General features: G+C 41.4%; 1 protein-coding gene and 1 pseudogene across 1 annotated transcript in view; one reads left to right on the top strand and one right to left on the bottom strand.

Annotated features, from left to right (window-relative positions):
• The window catches only part of LOC121447140 (nuclear body protein SP140-like protein), a 93,515-nt gene that overhangs the window by 41,450 nt on the left and 33,259 nt on the right, over positions 1-18,806 (top strand). The window contains exons 9-15 of the mRNA XM_041650221.1: positions 6,959-7,198; positions 8,047-8,100; positions 9,684-9,737; positions 11,205-11,261; positions 11,482-11,556; positions 13,131-13,181; positions 15,537-15,641. Of these exons, the coding sequence (XP_041506155.1) occupies positions 6,959-7,198; positions 8,047-8,100; positions 9,684-9,737; positions 11,205-11,261; positions 11,482-11,556; positions 13,131-13,181; positions 15,537-15,641 (636 nt within the window). The remainder of the gene's footprint in view (positions 1-6,958; positions 7,199-8,046; positions 8,101-9,683; positions 9,738-11,204; positions 11,262-11,481; positions 11,557-13,130; positions 13,182-15,536; positions 15,642-18,806) is intronic.
• LOC121446882 lies at positions 114-1,240 on the bottom strand (annotated as a pseudogene).

Raw genomic sequence — 18,806 nt, 5'->3', positions numbered from 1 at the left:
TAACACTCAAAGGGTCAGCAGCGAGTTGTACCAACAATAGACTTAAAAAAGAAAACACATTCTCTTCGCTGGTATAAATCATACCTTCAAATCTGAGAGCAGCCGTTGGTCCTCTAGTTTAAGAAGATTTGCTCTTCTACTGTGGTTTTACTGAAATCTTTCCTCTCAGTTAGATCCTAGCACGATAGTTTTCATGTGCCTCTTTGCAAAACTGCTTCATTGTGACTTCTTCCAAGTTAGCATCAACCAGTAATTTCTTCACTGTTTCCTTTAACTCTTCATGTGTAGGTGGTTTTTCAATTTTTTAATTAATGGTTCATCATCAGAACTATTTTCAGATTCAGATTCTTTTTTGGAACTGTTTTGATTCTTCTGGTGGCGCTGCTGTCTGCCTTCATAACATCAGCACTTTTTACAGACTTGTTACTTTCAGCAGCAGCTTTTGGTTTTGCCATTTCTTCTATAGCTGTCTATTTGGTGGTTGCTCCTCTTCACTTTCTTTCTCTTCGTCTTCTGAAGACTCTTCCTTATTTTTCTTCAAATCTTCGTCACTACTGTATTCATCTGACAGAATTTCAGGACGTTTGGTTTCCTTTGACTTCCTTGTTGTTCCAGAACTGTTCCGTTCCTTTTTACTACCTTTGCTTGAAGATTTTTTTTGGATTTTGGCAATGCTTTGCCAGAAGGCTTTGGATACATTAAGAAATTTCAGATCCTCTTCACTAGTTTGCTCTTCATGCCTGATCTCTCTAAATCATGCAGCTGGAGACATTGGGTGCTCACTAGGAGGCTGCACTTGGCTCCTCAGAATCTTTAAATCTTTTTTTTTTTAAAGCAACTACAGATATCCCTGTCTAAATTATGATTAATATGTTATCATATGTTAAATATACATATATAGGATTTTAACGAAGAAAGTAGTATCTGGTAATCACAGAACCTTAGCAGGGAGCCCTGGTAACTAGGTTGTTCATTTATACTTGAGAAAACTAGAGCTGCTGGTACTCGAGAGCCATGGACAGATGACCACAAAGAATTAAAGCTCAATCCAGGATGGGTTCAGTCTCAGACTAGGGCCTCTGGAACCAGGTTCAATACAAGAGAAAAATTCCTTCAGGCTGTCCTGGGACACTGGCTCATTTGATGCAGAGCCACAAAATTAACTTTGAGTACAAATAATGGTGGTGTTGATGGTTGTTTTGTTTATTACTATTTATACTCCTTTGGGTTTCTTGCTCATTTTACTCTTTATTCTTAGGTCCTTTGGGTAACAGCCACCCAGCTCAAGAATAAATGAAACACAGAGGCTTATTATTAATTATAAATGCCCGGCCTTAGCTTGGCTTGCTTCATGCCAGCTTTTCTTTTTTTTTTTATTTATTAAAGATTTCTGCCTCCTCCCCGCCACTGCCTCCCATTTCCTTCCCCCTCCCCCAATCAAGGCCCCCTCCCTCGTCAGCGCAAAGAGCAATCAGGGTTCCCTGACCTGTGGGAAGTCCAAGGAACACCCACCTCCATCCAGGTCTAGTAAAGTGAGCATCCAAACTGCCTAGGCTTCCACAAAGCCAGTACGTGCAGTAGGATCAAAACCCATTGCCATTGTTCTTCAGTTCTCAGTAGTCCTCATTGTCTGCTATGTTCAGCGAATCCGGTTTTATCCCATGCTTTTTCAGACCCAGGCCAGCTGGCCTTGGTGAGTTCCTGATAGAACATCCCCATTGTCTCAGTGTGTGAGTGCACCCCTCGCGGTCCTGAGTTCCTTGTTCATGCTCTCTCTCCATCTGCTCCTGTTTTGGACCTTGAGATTTCAGTCCAGTGCTCCAATGTGGGTCTCTGTCTCTGTCTCCTTTCATCTCCTGATGAAGGTTAATATTCAGGAAGATGCCTATATGTTTTTCTTTGGGTTCTCCTTCTTATTTAGCTTCTCTAGGATCACGAATTATAGGCTCAATGTCCTTTATTTATGGCTAGAAACCTAATATGAGTGAGTACATCCCATGTTCCTCTTTTTGGGTCTGGCTTACCTCACTCAGGATAGTGTTTTCTATTTCTGTCCATTTGTATGCAAATTTTAAGAAGTCCTTGTTTTTTACTGCTGAGTAGTACTCTAATATGTATATATTCTATACTTTCTTCATCCATTCTTCCATTGAAGGTCATCTTGGTTGTTTCCAGGTTCTGGCTATTACAAACAATGCTGCTATGAACATAGTAGAGCATATACTTTTGTTGTATGTTAGGGCATCTCCAGGGTATACTCCCAAGAGTGGTATTGCTTGGTCCAGGGGTAGGTTGATCCTGAATTTCCTGAGAAACCGCAAATGCTTTCCAAAGTGGTTGTACAAGTTTGCATTCCCACCAGCAATGGATGAGTGTACCCCTTTCTCCACAACCTCTCCAGCAAAGGCTATCATTGGTGTTTTTGATTTTAGCCATTCTGACAGGTGTAAGATGGTATCTTAAAGTTGTCTTGTTTGCATTTCCCTGATCGCTAAGGAAGTTGAGCATGACCTTAGGTGTCTTTTGGCCATTTGAACTTCTTCTGTTGAGAATTCTCTGTTCAGCTCAGTGCCCTATTTTATAATTGGGTTGATTAGCCTTTTATGGTCTAGTTTCTTGAGTTCTTTATATATTTTGGAGATCAGACCTTTGTCTGTTATGGGGTTGGTATAGATCTTCTCCCAGTAAGTGGGTTGCCTTTGTGTCTTAGTGACAGTGTCCTTTGCTATACAGAAGCTTATCAGTCTCAGGAGGTCCCATTTATTCAATGATGCCCTTAGTGACTGTGCTACTGGGGTTATACATAGGAAGTGGTCTCCTGTGCCCATGTATTATAGAGTACTTCCCACTTTCTTTTCTCTCAGGTTCAGTGTGTTTGGACTGATATTGAGGTCTTTAATCCATTTGGACTTGATTTTTGTGCATGGTGATAGATATGGATCTATTTTCATCCTTCTACAGATTGACATCCAGTTTTGCCAGCACAATTTGTTAAAGATGCTCTCTTTTTTCCATTGTATACTTTTAGCTCCTTTATTGAAAATCAGGTGTTCATAGGTTTGTAGGGTAAAGTCAGGGTCTTCTATTCGATTTCATTGGTCGACATCTCTGTTTTGATGCCAATACGAAGCTGTTGTCAATACTGTAACTCTGTAATAGAGTTTGAAGTCAGGGATGGTAATGCCTCCAGAGGTTTCTTTATTGTATAAGATTGTTTAGGCTATCCTTGGTTTTTGTTTTTCCATATAAAGTTGATTATTGTCTTCTGCAGATCTCTGAAGAATTTTGATGGGATTTTGGTGGGAATTGCATTGAATCTATAGATTGCTTTTGGGAGAATTGCCATTTTTACTATGTTGATCCTCTCCATCCAAGAGCAAGGGAGATCCTTCCATTTTCTGGTGTCCTCTTCAATTTCTTTCTTCAAAGACTTAAAGTTCTTGTCAAATAGATCTTTCACTTCCTTGGTCAGAGTTACTCCAAGATATTTTATGCTATTTGTGGCTATCATGAAAGGTGATGCTTCTCTGATTTCCCTCTCTGCTTCCTTAGCCTTAGTGTATTGGAAGGCAACTGATTTTTTGGAGTTGATCTTGTATCCTGCCACATTACCAAAGGTGTTTATCAGCTGTAGGAGTTCTTTGGTAGAGTTTTTGGGGTCACTTATGTATACTATCATATCATCTGGAAATAACGAGAGCTTAACTTCTTCTTTTCCAATACGAATTCCCTTGATCCCCTTATGTTGTCTTATTGCTATTGTTAGAACTTCAAGAACTATATTGAAGAGGTATGGAGAGAGTGGACATCCTTGTCGTGTTCCTGATTTTAGTGGGATGGCTTTGAGTTTTTCTCCGTTTAATTTAATGTTAGCTGTCGGCTTGCTGTAAATAGCTTTTATTATATTTAGGTATGACTCTTGTATCCCTAATCTCTCCAAGACCTTTATCATAAAGGGGTGTTGAATTTTGTTGAATGATTTTTCAGCATCTAATGAAATGATCATATGATTTTTTTCTTTTAGTTTTTTTATATGGTGGATTACAATGATAGATTTGTATATGTTGAACCAGCCCTGCATCTCTGGGATGAAGCCTACTTGATCATAATGATAATTTTTCTTATGTGTTCTTGGATTCGGTTCGCCAGTATTTTACTGAGAAATTTTGCGTCGATATTCATGACTGAGATAGGCTGTAATTCTCTTTCTTGGTTGGGTCTTTGTGTGGTTTGGTATCAGGGTAACTGTAGCTCCATAAAAGGAATTTGGCAATGACTCTTCTGTTTCTATATCGTGAGATACATTTAGGAGTATAGGTATTAGTTCTTCTTGGAAGTTCTGGTAAAATTCTGCATGGAAACCATCTGGTCCTGGGCTTTTTTGGAAGGGAGATTTTTGATAACAGTTTCTAATTTTTCGCGACTAACAGGTCTATTTAGATTGTTCACCTGGTCCTGGTCTAACTTTGGTATATGGTACTTATCTAAAAAAGTGTCCATTTCTTTAACATTTTCCAATTTTGTGGCATATAGGCTTTTGTAGTAAGATCTAATGATTCTCTGAATTTCCTCTGTTTCTGTAGTTATGTCCCCCTTTTCATTTCTGATCTTATTTATTTGCGTGTTCTATCTCTGTCGTTTAATTAGTTCACATAGGGGTTTGTCGATCTTGTTGATTTTCTCCAAGAACCAACTTTTTGTTTCATTGATTTTTGGACTGTTTTCTGTGTTTCTATTTTGTTGATTTCTGCCCTCAGTTTGATTATTTCCAGTCTTCTACTCCTCCTGGGCACTACTGCTTCTATTTTTTTCTAGAGCTTTCTGGTGTGCTGTTAAGTCCCTAATGTATGCTTTCTCCATTTTCTTTAAGTGGGCACTTAGTGCTTTGAACTTTCCTCTTAGCACTGCTTTCATAGTGTCCCATAGGGTTGAGTATGTTGTCTCTTTATTTTCATTAAATTCAAGGAAGACTTTAATTCCTTTCTTAATTTCTTCCTTGACCCAGGTGAGGTTCAGTAGTTGTTCAGTTTCCATGAGTTTGTCAGCTTTCTGGGGGTAGCATTGTTGTTGCCTTCTAACTTTAATTCGTGGTGATCTGATAAGATGCAGGTGGACACTGATATTTTTTGTCTCTGTGGAGGTTTCCTTTGTTTCCAAGTACGTGGTCAATTTTTGAGAAGGTTCCATGAGCTGCAGAGAAGAAGATATATTCTTTCCTGTTTCGGTGGCGTGTTCTATAGATGTCAGTTAAGTCCATTTGCTTCATTACCTCCAAGAATTCTCTTCATTCTCTGTTAGGTTTCTGGCTGATTGACCTGTCTATTGGTGAGAGAGGTGTGTTGAAGTTTCCTACTACTAGTGTGTGTGGTTTGATGTTTGCCTTGAGTTTTAGTAATGTTTCTTTTACATAAGTGGGTGCTTTTATATTAGGGGCATAGATATTCAGGATTGAGACTTCATCCTGATGAATTGTTCTTGTTATGAGTATAAAGTGTCCATCTTGATCTCTTCTGATTGATTTTAGTTTGAAGTCAGATTTGTTAGAAATTAGAATGGCCACACCTGCTTTTTTCTTAGGACCATTTGCTTGAAACACCTTTTTCCAACCCTTTACTCTGAGTAGGTGCCTGTTTTTGTGGTTGAGGTGTGTTTCTTGCAAACAGCAGAATGTTGGGTCCTGTTTTCGTATCCAATCTCTTAGCCTGTGCCTTTTTATAGGTGAATTGAGTCCATTAATATTAAGTGATATTAATGACCAGTGATTGTTTACTCCAGTTATTCTTATTGTTTTTGGTAGAGTTTGTGTGTCTCCCTTCTTTGAGTTGTGCTGGTGAAGGGTCGCTAGATGCCTGAGTTATTGTAGGCAGTGTTGGCTATGTTTTATTCCTTGGGTTGTGATTTTCCTTCTATTACTTTTTGTAGTGCTGGATTTGTGGCTACATATTTTTTAAATTTGTTTTTGTCCTGGAATGTCTTGTTTTCTCCATTGATAGTGAACAATAGCTTGGCTGGGTATAGTAGTTTGGGTTTGCATCCATGGTCTCTTAGTTTCTGCAGTACCTCTATCCAGGACCTTCTGGCTTTCATGGTTTCCATAGAGAAGTCAGGTGTAAGTCTGATCTGTTTACCTTTATAAGTTACTTGGCCTTTTTCCTTTGCAGCTCTTAATATTCTTTCTTTAATCTGTATATTTTGTATTTTGATTGTTATATGGCGAGGGGATGTTTTTCTTTGATCCAGTCTGTTTGGTGTTCTGTATGCTTCTTGAATATTCAAAGGAATATCTTTTTTATGTTGGGAAAGTTTTCTTCCATAATTTTTTTAAATATTTTCTGGGCCTTTGAGCTGTGACTCTTCTCCTTCTTCTATCCCTATTATTCTTAGGTTTGGTCTTTTTATTGTGTCCCATATTTCCTGAATGTTTTGTGATGAGAATTTGTTAGCTTTGCTGTTTTCTTTGATCAGTTTGTTTATTTTCTCTATGGTGTTCAGCATCTGAGATTCTTTCTTCTATCTCTTGTATTCTATTGATTATGCTTGTTTCTGTAGTCGCTGCTCATTGACCAGGATTTTCCATATCCAGCTGGTCCTCAGTTTGTGTTTTCTTCCTTTCTTCCATTTCAGTTTTCAATTCTTGAACTGTTTCTATTACCTGTTTGATCATTTTTCTTGTTTCCCAGGGTATCATTTATGTATTTACTCATTTCTTCAAACTTTTTGTTATACTTCTCATCCGTTTCTATAAGGACATTTTGTTACATGTTGTTTAAGGGACTCTATTGCTTTCATAAAGTCAATTTTTTCCTCTTCTTCTGTTTTAGGGTGTTCAAGTCTTTCTGTTGTAAGATCATTGGGTTCTGGTGTTTTCATGTTGTTTTTCAGATTGTTGGGTGAGTTCTTGCCTTGGTGACTGCCCATCTCTTCCTATCAATGCTATCTAATGGGTCTTTTAAAACAGGCTCAGGTTTCCCTGCTGGCCAGTGGCTCTGCTTACAAAATGCCCTCGCTCCATTTCCTGGATCCCGCTGCGGGCCAAGATCCCTCTCACCACTCAGAAGGGTCTTCAGGACCAGGATCAGGCTCCCCATTCACCAGGGACCTTGCCAACAAAAGGCCAACCCCTCTGCAGGCCAGCCACCAAAACAGAGAAACTCCCGCTGCCCTCTGCCCCGAGCTCCGGACCCAGCGCCCAAACAGGGTAAACTGGGTGATCCCGCGGCCCCACGAAAGGGAGGGGGAGTGAAGGAGGCCCTGGGTGCAAGCTGGGATGGGTCGGGGGAGAGAGGTCACAGCAGAGGAGGGGCAGCCCCAGCAGAGGGTACCAGCCCTCGCAGACTAACGGGGGGGGTGTCAAGGAGGTCGGGGAATGCCCCTGCTCCATTTCCTGTGTCCCACCGTGGGCCCAGAACACTTTCCCCACTCAGGAGGGTCTTCAGGGGCAGGACCAGGCTCTCCGTTTGCCCGTGGACCTCGCCAATAAAAGATCTACCACTCTGCAGGCCAAGCCCCCCAAAACCTACTTGATTTAGTTGTAGTGGGGCGATCTGCTCTCAGTGTGGGCTTCACTGTTTCATTCTTGGACTATCCAGCATCTGCCAGGGCCTGCATGCCTGGTCTCTGCCGCTTGGGGCCATGCCAGCTTTTCTTAAATTAACCTGTCTACCTTTGGCCTGTGGACATTTGTCTTTTTCTTACTTCTGTAGTCCTACTTTCACACTTACTGCATGGTTGGCTGGGGGGCTGGGGAGCAACTGTCCACTAGCATCTTCCTCTCTTCTTTTTCTTGCTCTTTCTCCTTACTCTTCCCAGATTTCCCCTTCTGTTTATTCTCTCTGCCTGCCAGCCCCACCTTTCCTTTCTCCTGCCTCGCTCTCAAGTGTTTTAGGCAGGCAGAGTAACACAGCTTCGCAGAGTTAACAAATACGACATAAAAGAATGCAACACATCTTTGCATCATTAAACAAATGCTCCACAGCACAAACAACTGTTACACATCTTAAAATAATTTCCCATAACATAATAGTTTTTCTCTTTTTTATCTTACAGAGCCTGTAAATTCCAGAAATCCTCCTACATCCATAAACACACATAGGAGAAGAGGTAAGAGAAAATGAGGACTCTTTAAGAGTTCAACAAGAGATTCACTCTTCTTGGCCCTATTCTTCAAAGTACAATACAAGTTTGGTTTTGATTTTAGGTAATTCCTGCTTTAACTTAATTGATCAGGCAGGCTAACTGCTATATTGGGTGAATACAAAGAAGTTAGTGATTTTATTCATATATTAAAAGACTTTCTAATATTTAGAAGAAGTTCAATTTTTTAGTACAGATTTTTGGGTGGAAGAGTTGCCTGGCCCTGTTCCCAGTGGTCATCAGAGAAATAGAAGACCCACCATCTTTATTTAACACTCCCATAATTACCCCCAAGAGAAAGGCAATGCTGTCAAAACATGTTGAAAAGATACAAACGTCACAGGAGACCCCAAAAGGAACAAGTAAAAGAAAAGTGTGGTATGAGAATCCCCTCACCTTCAGGGTTAGCTCATAAGATAAAATAGTAAACCTGAGGTAAAATCATGAGCTCCAAGGGTAGGGACATTCTTGTACTGGAATTTCAGAGCTTTGCAAATTTTACCTAGTTTCCCCTTTCTAGACTTTTCTTCTTTCTTGGTTCCCCAATTGATATTGTCAGCTAGCCACATTTCTACAGTGAGGAGCTGAGCATAACACACTCTTTCTGCCTCTGTCTTTCTCTGTCTATCTATCTGTTTCTCTGTCTCTCTCTGTCTCTCTCTCTCTTCTGTCTCTCTCTGTGTGTGTATATGTGTATGTGAGTGTATCTGTGTCTTTGTGTCTCACGTGTGTATGTGTAGCTGAGAGATCAACCTCAGGTAATATTCTTCAGGTATCATTTCTCAGGAGTGACCCCTGTGTCTCAGCAACAGAGTTTCTCTGTGTCTCAGCAAATAAACATTCAGAAACTTACTATTATTTATAAATGCTCAGGTGATAGCTCAAGCTGGTTACCAGCTAATTCTTACATTTTAAACTAGCCTGTAATTCTTATCCACCCTTTGCCATGTGGCTGTACCTTCTTTACACACAGCACATTCATCTTGCTTCCTTCTCTTTCTCCCTGACTTTTGAGACTCCACCCTTCTTTCCTCCCACCATGCTCTGTCTGGCTGTCCTGCCTATACCTCTGCCTAGCTACCAGCCAGTCAACTGCTTTATTAAACCCGTCAGAAGGTGCCTTGGCAAAGACACATCTTCGCTGTGTACAGAAAAGATTATTCCAGAACATCTCCCTCACATTTACAATAAATCTCCTCCTCAACCATACCTAGGAGCAGCCATGTCCTCACTTATTCATTCAAAATCATTATGAATTGGGGTTTAATGAGACCATAGTTGAGCGACAGTGCTCTTCTTCTTACACATGGCCAGACCCCTCAGCCCCCAAGTATTGAATTTGTGGGATGATTTGCAGTGAGGATTGAATGGCTGTGGGTCTCTATCCTTTTTGGAAGGAAAGAAACAGGAAAGATCATGAGAGCATCTTTGTAGTCCAAATACTGTCCATTTAAGCAGATATACTCAATACTGACTACTTAAGATGTCAAGGAATTCCTGTGGGCATTTTGGTTCTACATTGTTGGTTTTCTTTTCCTTTTTCTTTCCAGATACGTCTGATACTAAGAGCTCAAACACCAGGAAAAGACAAAGAAGGACAAGACGTAAGAACAATTTAAAATTCTAGATGTAGCAAATACTTCTCTCTGTAACTAAAACTAGACACCCTTTTAAGCCAAAGAGAATTAGCCTGGATGGTAGATCACTCACGTGATGCTTTTGGTTCAAGTGAGTTGGAGCCATTGGCAATGGCACACAGGTCTCAAAAACAGTCAACAGTACAAGCTTTTCACCCAAGTAAAGAGGATGAAGTTGATCCTGGGTGGAGAGGTCACTTCATTCCACATTTCTAGGGCCAAGACTCCATAGTAAACAGAAAGGGAAGCAGATGGTGCACATATAACCTCAGAAAGGGCATGAGGTCTAAGAAACAATTATAGAAGAGAATGGCCACCAGGGCAAAGTTGGCCCCAGCCCCAGCTCCAGCGTTGGGGACAGTTTCTGGAGCAAGTTTGACCAACAGCTCAGATAAAGGCAAGGTTGGCCTGCTGACAGCATTGTCTCTCTGCCTCCCAAATAAACTGCAGGTCTGTCCTACCCTTCTCACACAGGCTGCAGGGTTACCCAAACCTACCCGTCCTCTCCCTCACAGGCTGGCAGAACTATCCCTCCCCAGTTACCCTTCAATTTGGCAGGATTGAGCCTTCTTACACCCTCATATAGGTTTCTATTTGTGCATATGTGTAGATGCCAGGAGTTGATTGTTAAATATCTTCTTCTATCTCTCTGCCTCATTTTGAGACAAAGGTATCACTTTGAACCTGGAACTCACTGATACAGTGAGGGTGGCTGGTGAGTGGGCTTCAGACACCTTCCTGTCTATGTCTCCTCAGCTCTGAGATCGTAGCTGCTCACTGCTGCACCAGGTTTTTACACAGTACTGGGGATCTGAACTCAGGTCCTTATGCTTAGTGGCAAACACTTTACCGACTGAGCTATTTTCCCAGCCCTTTTTTCCAGTCAAGAATCTCTTGCTGGATTGGTTCCGAAGACTAGAACTGTTCAGGACTTTTCCTTTTTCCTGCGGGAATACACAGTAGCTCCTCCTCTGAATTGAGTACCAGGGAGGAATCTCGGGAATACCTAAGATGTGGGTCATGTGTAGAAGATTAGGACGCCCAGCCTTGGCCCTCAGGATGTCAGCAAGGCCACTGTGGCTAGACACATTTCATTCTCAGTGTTATGGCTGGTATATATCCAGCTATCCTGGGAACCCCTTTTTAATTTTAGAAAGTGTAGGAAGCAGGAAGTGACCATGAACTCATGTTTAACAGGCTGAATCCTATCAACTAAATTTACATACTTATATATTGCTGATGTGGGAGGAAAAAATAGCAAAATAATAGTACTTTTAAACCCAGTGACATAAATACTGTAGTATGTACACACACACACACACACACACACACACACACACACACCAGGCTTCCCAAGCTATGATACAAACTGTTGTACTGCTTGTGACTTTTATCAGAGTTTAAAGTTCTCTGAACGCCACCTTTGCTTTGTAGATACCACGTATGCTGAGAACAACTCTACCTCGGGAAAGCATGGTCAAAAAAAAATAAGTAAGCACAAATGGAATTTTCTTACCTTCATGTTACAAATGAAATCATTTGATGTTAAATGATATTATTATTTACTATACCTTTAGTAAAACAAACTGAATGTCTTTTAAATTGGCAATCTCAGTTTTTCAAAGTATTACATTTTTATCATTTTTATTCTGCTTTTAAATTGCAACCTTTCAGAAGTATCTGATTTTGTTTTTGTTTACTATTTTCTCAGGGAAAAAGAGAAACAACATTGGAAAATATGTAATTCGGAACATCAAAATGCCAGTGCCCACAATCTGGAAAAAAGGTTAAAAACAAAATATTTTCAATACTGAATTTTCATTTTTTAAATTATATACTTCCAATAACAAATCTACTTCTCTAACTGCTCATTGTAGCCATGGTAACTGTTGAAAAACATACCCTATTTAGTCAGTTCCCAAAGTACATTGGGGAAAGAAACAAAAGAAGACAGCCCCACTAACAAGTGACTTAATGCATCTATGATTAGACAAGGTCACTACAACCTCTGCTGAACTTTTGATGGCAGAATTAGTTGTCAAGCAAAACAGAATGAACACCTGTGAGTGACAAATGGTACAGCTGCCCCTCCTCAGGATCAACTCCATGAGGTCACTGCATGGACCTGAGTGACCCGTCCAGCAGGCCACGTCATTCGTGGGCCTCGAGTTCGGGATCACCTGGGTAGGAATGGGGGGAAAGAGAAAGGGAACCAAGCGCGTATAAAGAATGACAGAGTCAGTCTAAGATGCGTCTAGGTTCCGTTTATTGCAGGCAGGGGTTTATTCTTATAGAGTGGTTTTGATAGGGAGGGGTAGGGTTAGAGGGGAGCAGAAACTATCGCGCCCTAGGCCAGGGAGGAAGCAATATATCTCTAGAAACATCTAGTGATTAGGCCGTGTTTTGGAACACCTTGTGGTTAGGCCGTTCTGAGAACTGTGTCATAGCTGTTTGTGCAGCAAGCTGTTCTGGCAGCAAGCTGTTTTTGCAGAGAGGATGAGGAAGATTGGCCAGTACTTTAGGTCAGGGGGCTTCTTGGTCCCCAACACCTGAGTCAGTCATCTCTTCCCTTATGTCTCAGCTGAACTCATCTGTAAGTTAAGTAGCATGTTAGATTGACTAACATGGGGTTTTTTAAGTATCTTTGTAACTATTATGACCAAGACCCAGAAAACGTAGTATTATTTATCTCAAGAATTCCTTACATCTCACTAAGGCAAGATTCCTTTGCAACCCAATCTAGACGTGCCCTGCTCAAAGGAAGGAGTACTTATGACTGCATATATGGAGGAGGTTTTATTTCAGGGTCTGCACTTCCTAAAAAATCTCCTTGTGATGCCAGCTGTGGGCACAGACTGAGAAGGAACAAACAGACCTCTAAATCCCCAACTTTACCATTCAAACTGATTTGGCCATTATTGTCTTAATCACACTCATAAAGTGACTTGTTCTTTTCGTGTGTGTGTCACATCTAGTCAACACATAAACCTGATGATTGCCACCTTTATAATTAAATCTAGATCAGAAGTCAGCAACCTATAGCCAAGAGGAAAAATCTGACTTGTCAGTTATTTATTAATAAAGTTTTATTAGAAAATTTCCTTTTATTTACATGTAGTCTATGGATGCTTCTTCATATGAATGAAAAGCTAAGGAATCACAAAGCAAACCAGCGACCACAAGACCTTGGATGTTTACTGTCCAGGCCTTTACCGGAAATGCTCCTGACTTCTGGTCTGGATTTTATTTTTCAGAAAGTACTAAACAGGATTCAGAAAAGTTAGCTTTAAACAGTGTTTCTGTAAAGTGTTACTTGCAATGTGATGTTACCAATAAGAGACTTGTGTGATGTTTTCTCAGCTTACACAGGGAGACATATCAACAGTTCTTCACAAAGACGCAGAAAACAAGGTAAAGAAAAACGTGATTTAACAACTTTCAATGAATAATAATGTTTTAAAATGTTTATGAGGCAGGATCTCACTCACTATGCAGTCCTGGCTGGCCTGGAAAATGCTGTGTAAACCAGTCTTATCTTGAACTCATAGAGATCCAACTACCTCTGCTTTCCAGGTACTGGGATTAAAGGCATATGCAACCATGCCTGGAATTAAATAATTCTTTTTCATTTTATACTATATTATACTGGGTCTCATAGACAATTTCCATGCAAGTAAATAAGCATTCTTTGAGCAAATTCCACCAGGGCCCATGGCCCTCCACTCCCGATTCCTGTTAATCCCCCTTTGTCTCCCAGACAAATTTGCTCCTACTTTCTTATCATCTGTACATATAGTTTTGTGTCTCTCTGCAAATACTCAAGAGCCACAGATGAGAGCAAACACGCCTTTGTCTTTCTGAGCCTCACTAAGTGTGCCTACCATGATGATCTCCAGTTGTATCCATTTTCCTGCAAATGGCAATAATTTTGATTTTCTTTTCATGGCTGAGAGAAATTCCACTGTGTACATAAATCAGTTTCTTTACTGATTCCTCTGCTGGTGGACACCTAGGGTGGGGTCCACAGCTTGTCAATAGTGCCACAACAAACGTTGACGAAGTAGCTAAGCTCTTACTGTGTACTCTGTGCGGTGAGTGACAAGCTGGCTTTCTTGATTGGCTGTGGAAATCAGTACGAAGTCATAAGATCATCAGCAGCGTTGGTCAGTATCAACAGAACCAGACAGATTGCTGGTAACTCTCATTCCTCCTACTACTTAGTTAATTTGGGAGGGATCCAGGGCTGCATGTGTCTTCATGTACTGAACATATTTGAGGTAAGAGATAAAGTATGTGACCCACATGATATTTAGCATAACTTTTCCTTGCCAGTGTAGAAAGCCATTGAAACACACAGACCTTGATGGTAAACAAGACCTGTGTTCTAATTCCTCAACTCCTGTGTGCCTTTAGCCTGTCATTTGTCATTTCTTAACTCTATTTATCTGTAAAGATGAGACTAGGAGGGGCTGAAGAGATGGCTCAGCATTTAAAAGCACTAACTGCTCTTCCAGGCAACCTGGGTTTAATTCCCAGCAGCCACATGGCAATTCATTACTGACTGTAACCCCAATATCTGACACCCATGCACAGATGTACATGTAGGTAAAATGCCAATGCACATTTTAAAAAAGAAAATGTGGCATCCAGTTTCAGGTGAGTTAACCTGAGAGCCCTGCCAGGGCCAATGTTGTTTTGAGAGACTGCTCTGAAGCAGCTGTGGGGTGCTCCTCCCACCCCATCCCAGCCCCACAGTGTCTTTGATGGAAACTTTAACTGGCTGGAAAAGCGGGAGCCACTAATACGGAAGCTCATTTTAAGGCCTTCAATATCTGGTTCAATGAAATTGGATCCCACACAAATGAGACATACACACAGGGTGCCAGACACAGGCATCACCAGCAGGCACCAGGCATGCACTGGGGCATAGACAGGCAGGGTGAGTGAAGGTAGACACACAAGCCTGCAGATAGACACATACAGGCAGGCAAGCTGGTAAAGGTGGTCTCAAAGCCACGCAAAAGCAACTCTCTACCAGAACTGATTATCTAAAACATGACATCACTATTTACTTTGGGGTCTCCAGATATCTGGTGTCAGCTTACTCAATGTGCTACCTCATTGTTCCCACACTTCCCGCCATGTACACTGTCAGCCATGTTTTAGCTGACATATCAGGTAGCCATATCAAAACCATATTGTTTAAATTTAAACAACCTTATGGCTTTATGTGTCTAACACAAGCACCCTTAGTGTGGTATGCAGGGCTCCTCTAGAATTGCAGAATCTTCTAGAGCCACTGCCTGAGGCCTCAGGCAAGCTCAGGAGAGGAGAAAGACAGCAAATCAGATGAAAGGAGAGTGATTACATCACCTCATTGGGTGCCCCTCCCATCCCCCTCTACCAGAGATGCCTCCAACAGCAGAACAAAATTTGAGAGTTATCATTCCCACCTGCAGAACTCCAAAGCCATTGCATAATGAGAACGATCTATTCAAAATATTTGTAGATAAGTCACTGTACAGTGGCTGCTGTGACCAACCAACCTGTTTGAGAGCTGGGATTCTGACACACGAGGCTTCAGCCACTATGCAGTTCAGAGGATAGGAGCAGAGCAGGTTGTTATCTGTAAGAATCTAATCATTCATAAAGAAATACCTTCAAGTATAAGTAATTCCTGGGAATTAGTTGCAGAAACAAGATACCAAAGTGGATAGAGGGAAGGGCGTGCATAGTTCTAGAATAAAGCAAAATATGTCCCTGCAGGACTGACAGATCCTAGACAAAGCAATGTGGATTTTAACCGTCCTGAGCTTCCGGTGACCTGTGGTACTGCTGAGGGGACTCTGTATGTGGAGAAATTTAAGAAAGGTGAGTTTCAGATTTTCTGTGCTCTTCACCTGGACAATGGCACCATGTATGAGATGGGCACCTGTGTTGGGGTGTCTCATCCCAGAGTCAGGTTGCGGGACTCAGGATATTGGCAACGTCACACCCATTACTGAAGTGAGGATTTGAGGTCAAGTTACAAATGAGAAGAGGGCGTGAGAGGCCAAGTCCAGAGGAGCCAAAAATACTTAACATTGCTCTCCTAGTGGGAACACACAGGGTGCAATCAACTACCCCAGCAATGAAAGTGTGAAAGGCTTTCTTCCAAGGGGCTGCCCAAGCCCCAAATCAGGGCTTCTAACAGCATGGAGTTATGCAGGTACCTATCTGCATAGCGCACACCTAATCCAGATACTCAAGAGGAAAATGGGTCTCCTGTGGGAAGTGAGCTGTGTATAAATGGTCTCGGCATGGAGAGTTACTCTGTGATTTTGGCATTGACAGAAGCTCTCTCCAAAGTCACATTTGCAGACTATAGCCAAAGTCCGACTCCGCATGGTGGTGTTTCTTTGGAGAGTCTCAGACCTGTTGTGTTCATTCTTTTCTGCACCAAACCCAAGGGAGGGGCAGCAATAAGGGCATTGCTGTTTTTTTTTCTTTTTCATTTTCTTGTACTATTAGGATTAAATCCAGGGCCTTGTGCCTGTGAGGCAAAGGCTCTCTCACTGAGCTGCACCCTAGACTGCAGTCTTGAGAGTTTAAATGTCATACGTCCCTGGCCTATCAGGCTACCTCCCCTGCCCCCTGTGAAAAAGGGTAATAAGATGCCTGTTTAGCATCTCATACCAGAGTAAGCCCTAACACACCTGGGTAGGAAATGTGTGTGTCTGAGAAAGTCAGCATCAACCTTTGTGGGTCCATTAGCTGTAACCTCTGTCAGACTTTAAGCTAAGTTTAAAAAAAATAAACACAGAGGATTTGTATTGGAATTTGAATACACTCTAACCTCAGCTCTCTTGGTGTATTAGTCCAGTGTTCTTTGCTCTACTGAAATGTTCAACTCAGGCTGCTCTATTTAACAAACAGATTTAGAGGCTAAAAGGCCAAGATCAGGCAGCCTCATATAAGGGCCTTTGGAGAGAGACTGAGGGCAGATGGTATTATGGCAGGGGTATGACATGAAGGTGGTAGAGATCCCACCATAAGACAGGAAGCCAGACAGTGGCTGGAATCCCATGAGAACTATCTTAATCCCTCCCAAAGGCAGCACCCTCCATGATCTAGTGCCACCTCACATAACACCTTGTCAAGGACCAGGTTTTCGATATATGACTTCTGGGGGGAGACTTTGAAACCACAGCTCAACCTCAAGTCAAGTTTTTCTGTCGTCTGCATCAGGCTCCCTAATACTAAACCTCTTCTACTTTGAAATGAGAATAACACTTCTCTCACCATATTGTTATGATAAAAAAGATAATGGAAATGAAATGCTGTGGAAATTGTGATTGTTAGGGTACAGTGCCACTGGTCCTCTATCATGGTTGATCTTCCTTTCCACAGCACAGTTTTTCTTTAAGATTTACTTTTACTTTCTGACTATGAGTGTTGGACTGCATGTGTCTGTGCACTGAGTGTGCCTGGTGGCCATGGAGACCAGAAGTGGACATCAGATCTGGAGTCATGGATGTGAGCCCCATGTGGGTTCTGAGGACTGAACCTGGGTCTTCTGCAGGAACAGCAGTGCCCTTTGTAATGATTCTGGGTGAGAGGGATCTTGGCAGGTGACAGCCAGAGGCTTCATGGCAGGCAAGAGACAGATATGCCATGCAGGCAGAGCTTAAGTTTTATTGAGATAAAGGGAATTGAGGATGGAAGAGAGAAAGGGAAAGAGAGATAGGGATAGAAAGAAAAGGAGAGGCAGACAGAGAGATGCGGTGAGGCCGGTGTGCTGAATTTTACATAGAGAACTGAGAGAGCAGTTGCAGCCTTGGTTCCTGCTGTTAAGCTGGCAAAGCTACCAGTTGTCAAACTGCAGCAAAGAACTTGAGAAGGATTATAATGATTAAAGATGGCAGAGACTTACTTTATTGGCTCCCTAGACAGTCACTCCCCAGGATCCTCCATGGTTACTAAGGGCAACATCACTCTTCTGCTATTAGGTCTAGACCTGCCAGTCTTCAGAAGATCCCGTGGTTTAGGAATTTGTAGGAAGATCAGTCTACCTATTGTCTAGTAATATGAGGTAGTCGATTCCAGTGTTCCATTGTCCACAGTCTGAAGAGGGTTTCGACAGCAGCTGAGGTGAAGAGCAGTTTTGATCAGTGGCTAGTGCTGCCACTTGTGAAGCAAGTTCTAGTTGGACGTTCTCCTGTTCCCATCCATCTTTTTTTTTTGGAGAAATAAGGGGTGATGCCAGGAGCTGACCCGTTTCTCTATTACAAAAGGCCTTTTTTAAATAAACATTTTAAATGCCGTTCTCTCCAGATCTCTGAGCATCTGAGGGCTGTCTGTTGGGTGTATCTGAGTAATGATTACAATGACACTAGCACAGGATCTGCCTGGAGAACTGAATCCAAGCTGAGCCGTTGCGGAAAAATGTTTTACCCAAAGTCCTCCATCTTCACTGTAACTGGTTTTTATCTTAGCAGGTCAGATTTATGCTTGAGAAGGACAAAGGGTAAAGAAAAATTTCCTTTTTCAATAAAAACTTAACATTAAAAATTGACAACAGTGAAGAACAGCTTACAGGAAGGGCTGGGTAGTGTAAATCTCTAAGTTAGCTTTTGTTAATCTGAAATAGATCTTTCTAAACTTAAATTTTTATCAGAATATAAAATACATTTTTAAACAGAGTTGAATCACATATACAGTATGTTGTAACAGATCTAGCCATAAAATTTTATCATTTCTAAAAGTGCATACTGATTTAAAATATTCTAGACTTGTTTTCTTATTCTAGAAAGAGGTACAATGAAGAAAAATCATTAGAACTGTTTACAGCATTTTTAACAATAAACACGAGTACATGTACACTCAGTTGAATTTAAGTTGCATACACACACATACAGAGTTAAAGCTAGCTTATAGTCACACAAACTTAAATCAAAAGTCACAAGAATACTGAGCAATTGGAAGCTGGCTTCTATGTCTCTGACTTGCATGTTGTAATAAAAGGACAGGGCATGTAAAGAAAGAGAGAGTAGACAG

Source organism: Microtus oregoni, unplaced genomic scaffold (assembly GCF_018167655.1).
Source record: "Microtus oregoni isolate MIOR12 unplaced genomic scaffold, Mior012 000004F_ref0000308, whole genome shotgun sequence".
NCBI classification, from domain to species: Eukaryota; Metazoa; Chordata; class Mammalia; order Rodentia; family Cricetidae; genus Microtus; species Microtus oregoni.
This window is presented reverse-complemented; position numbering and strand designations above follow the sequence as displayed.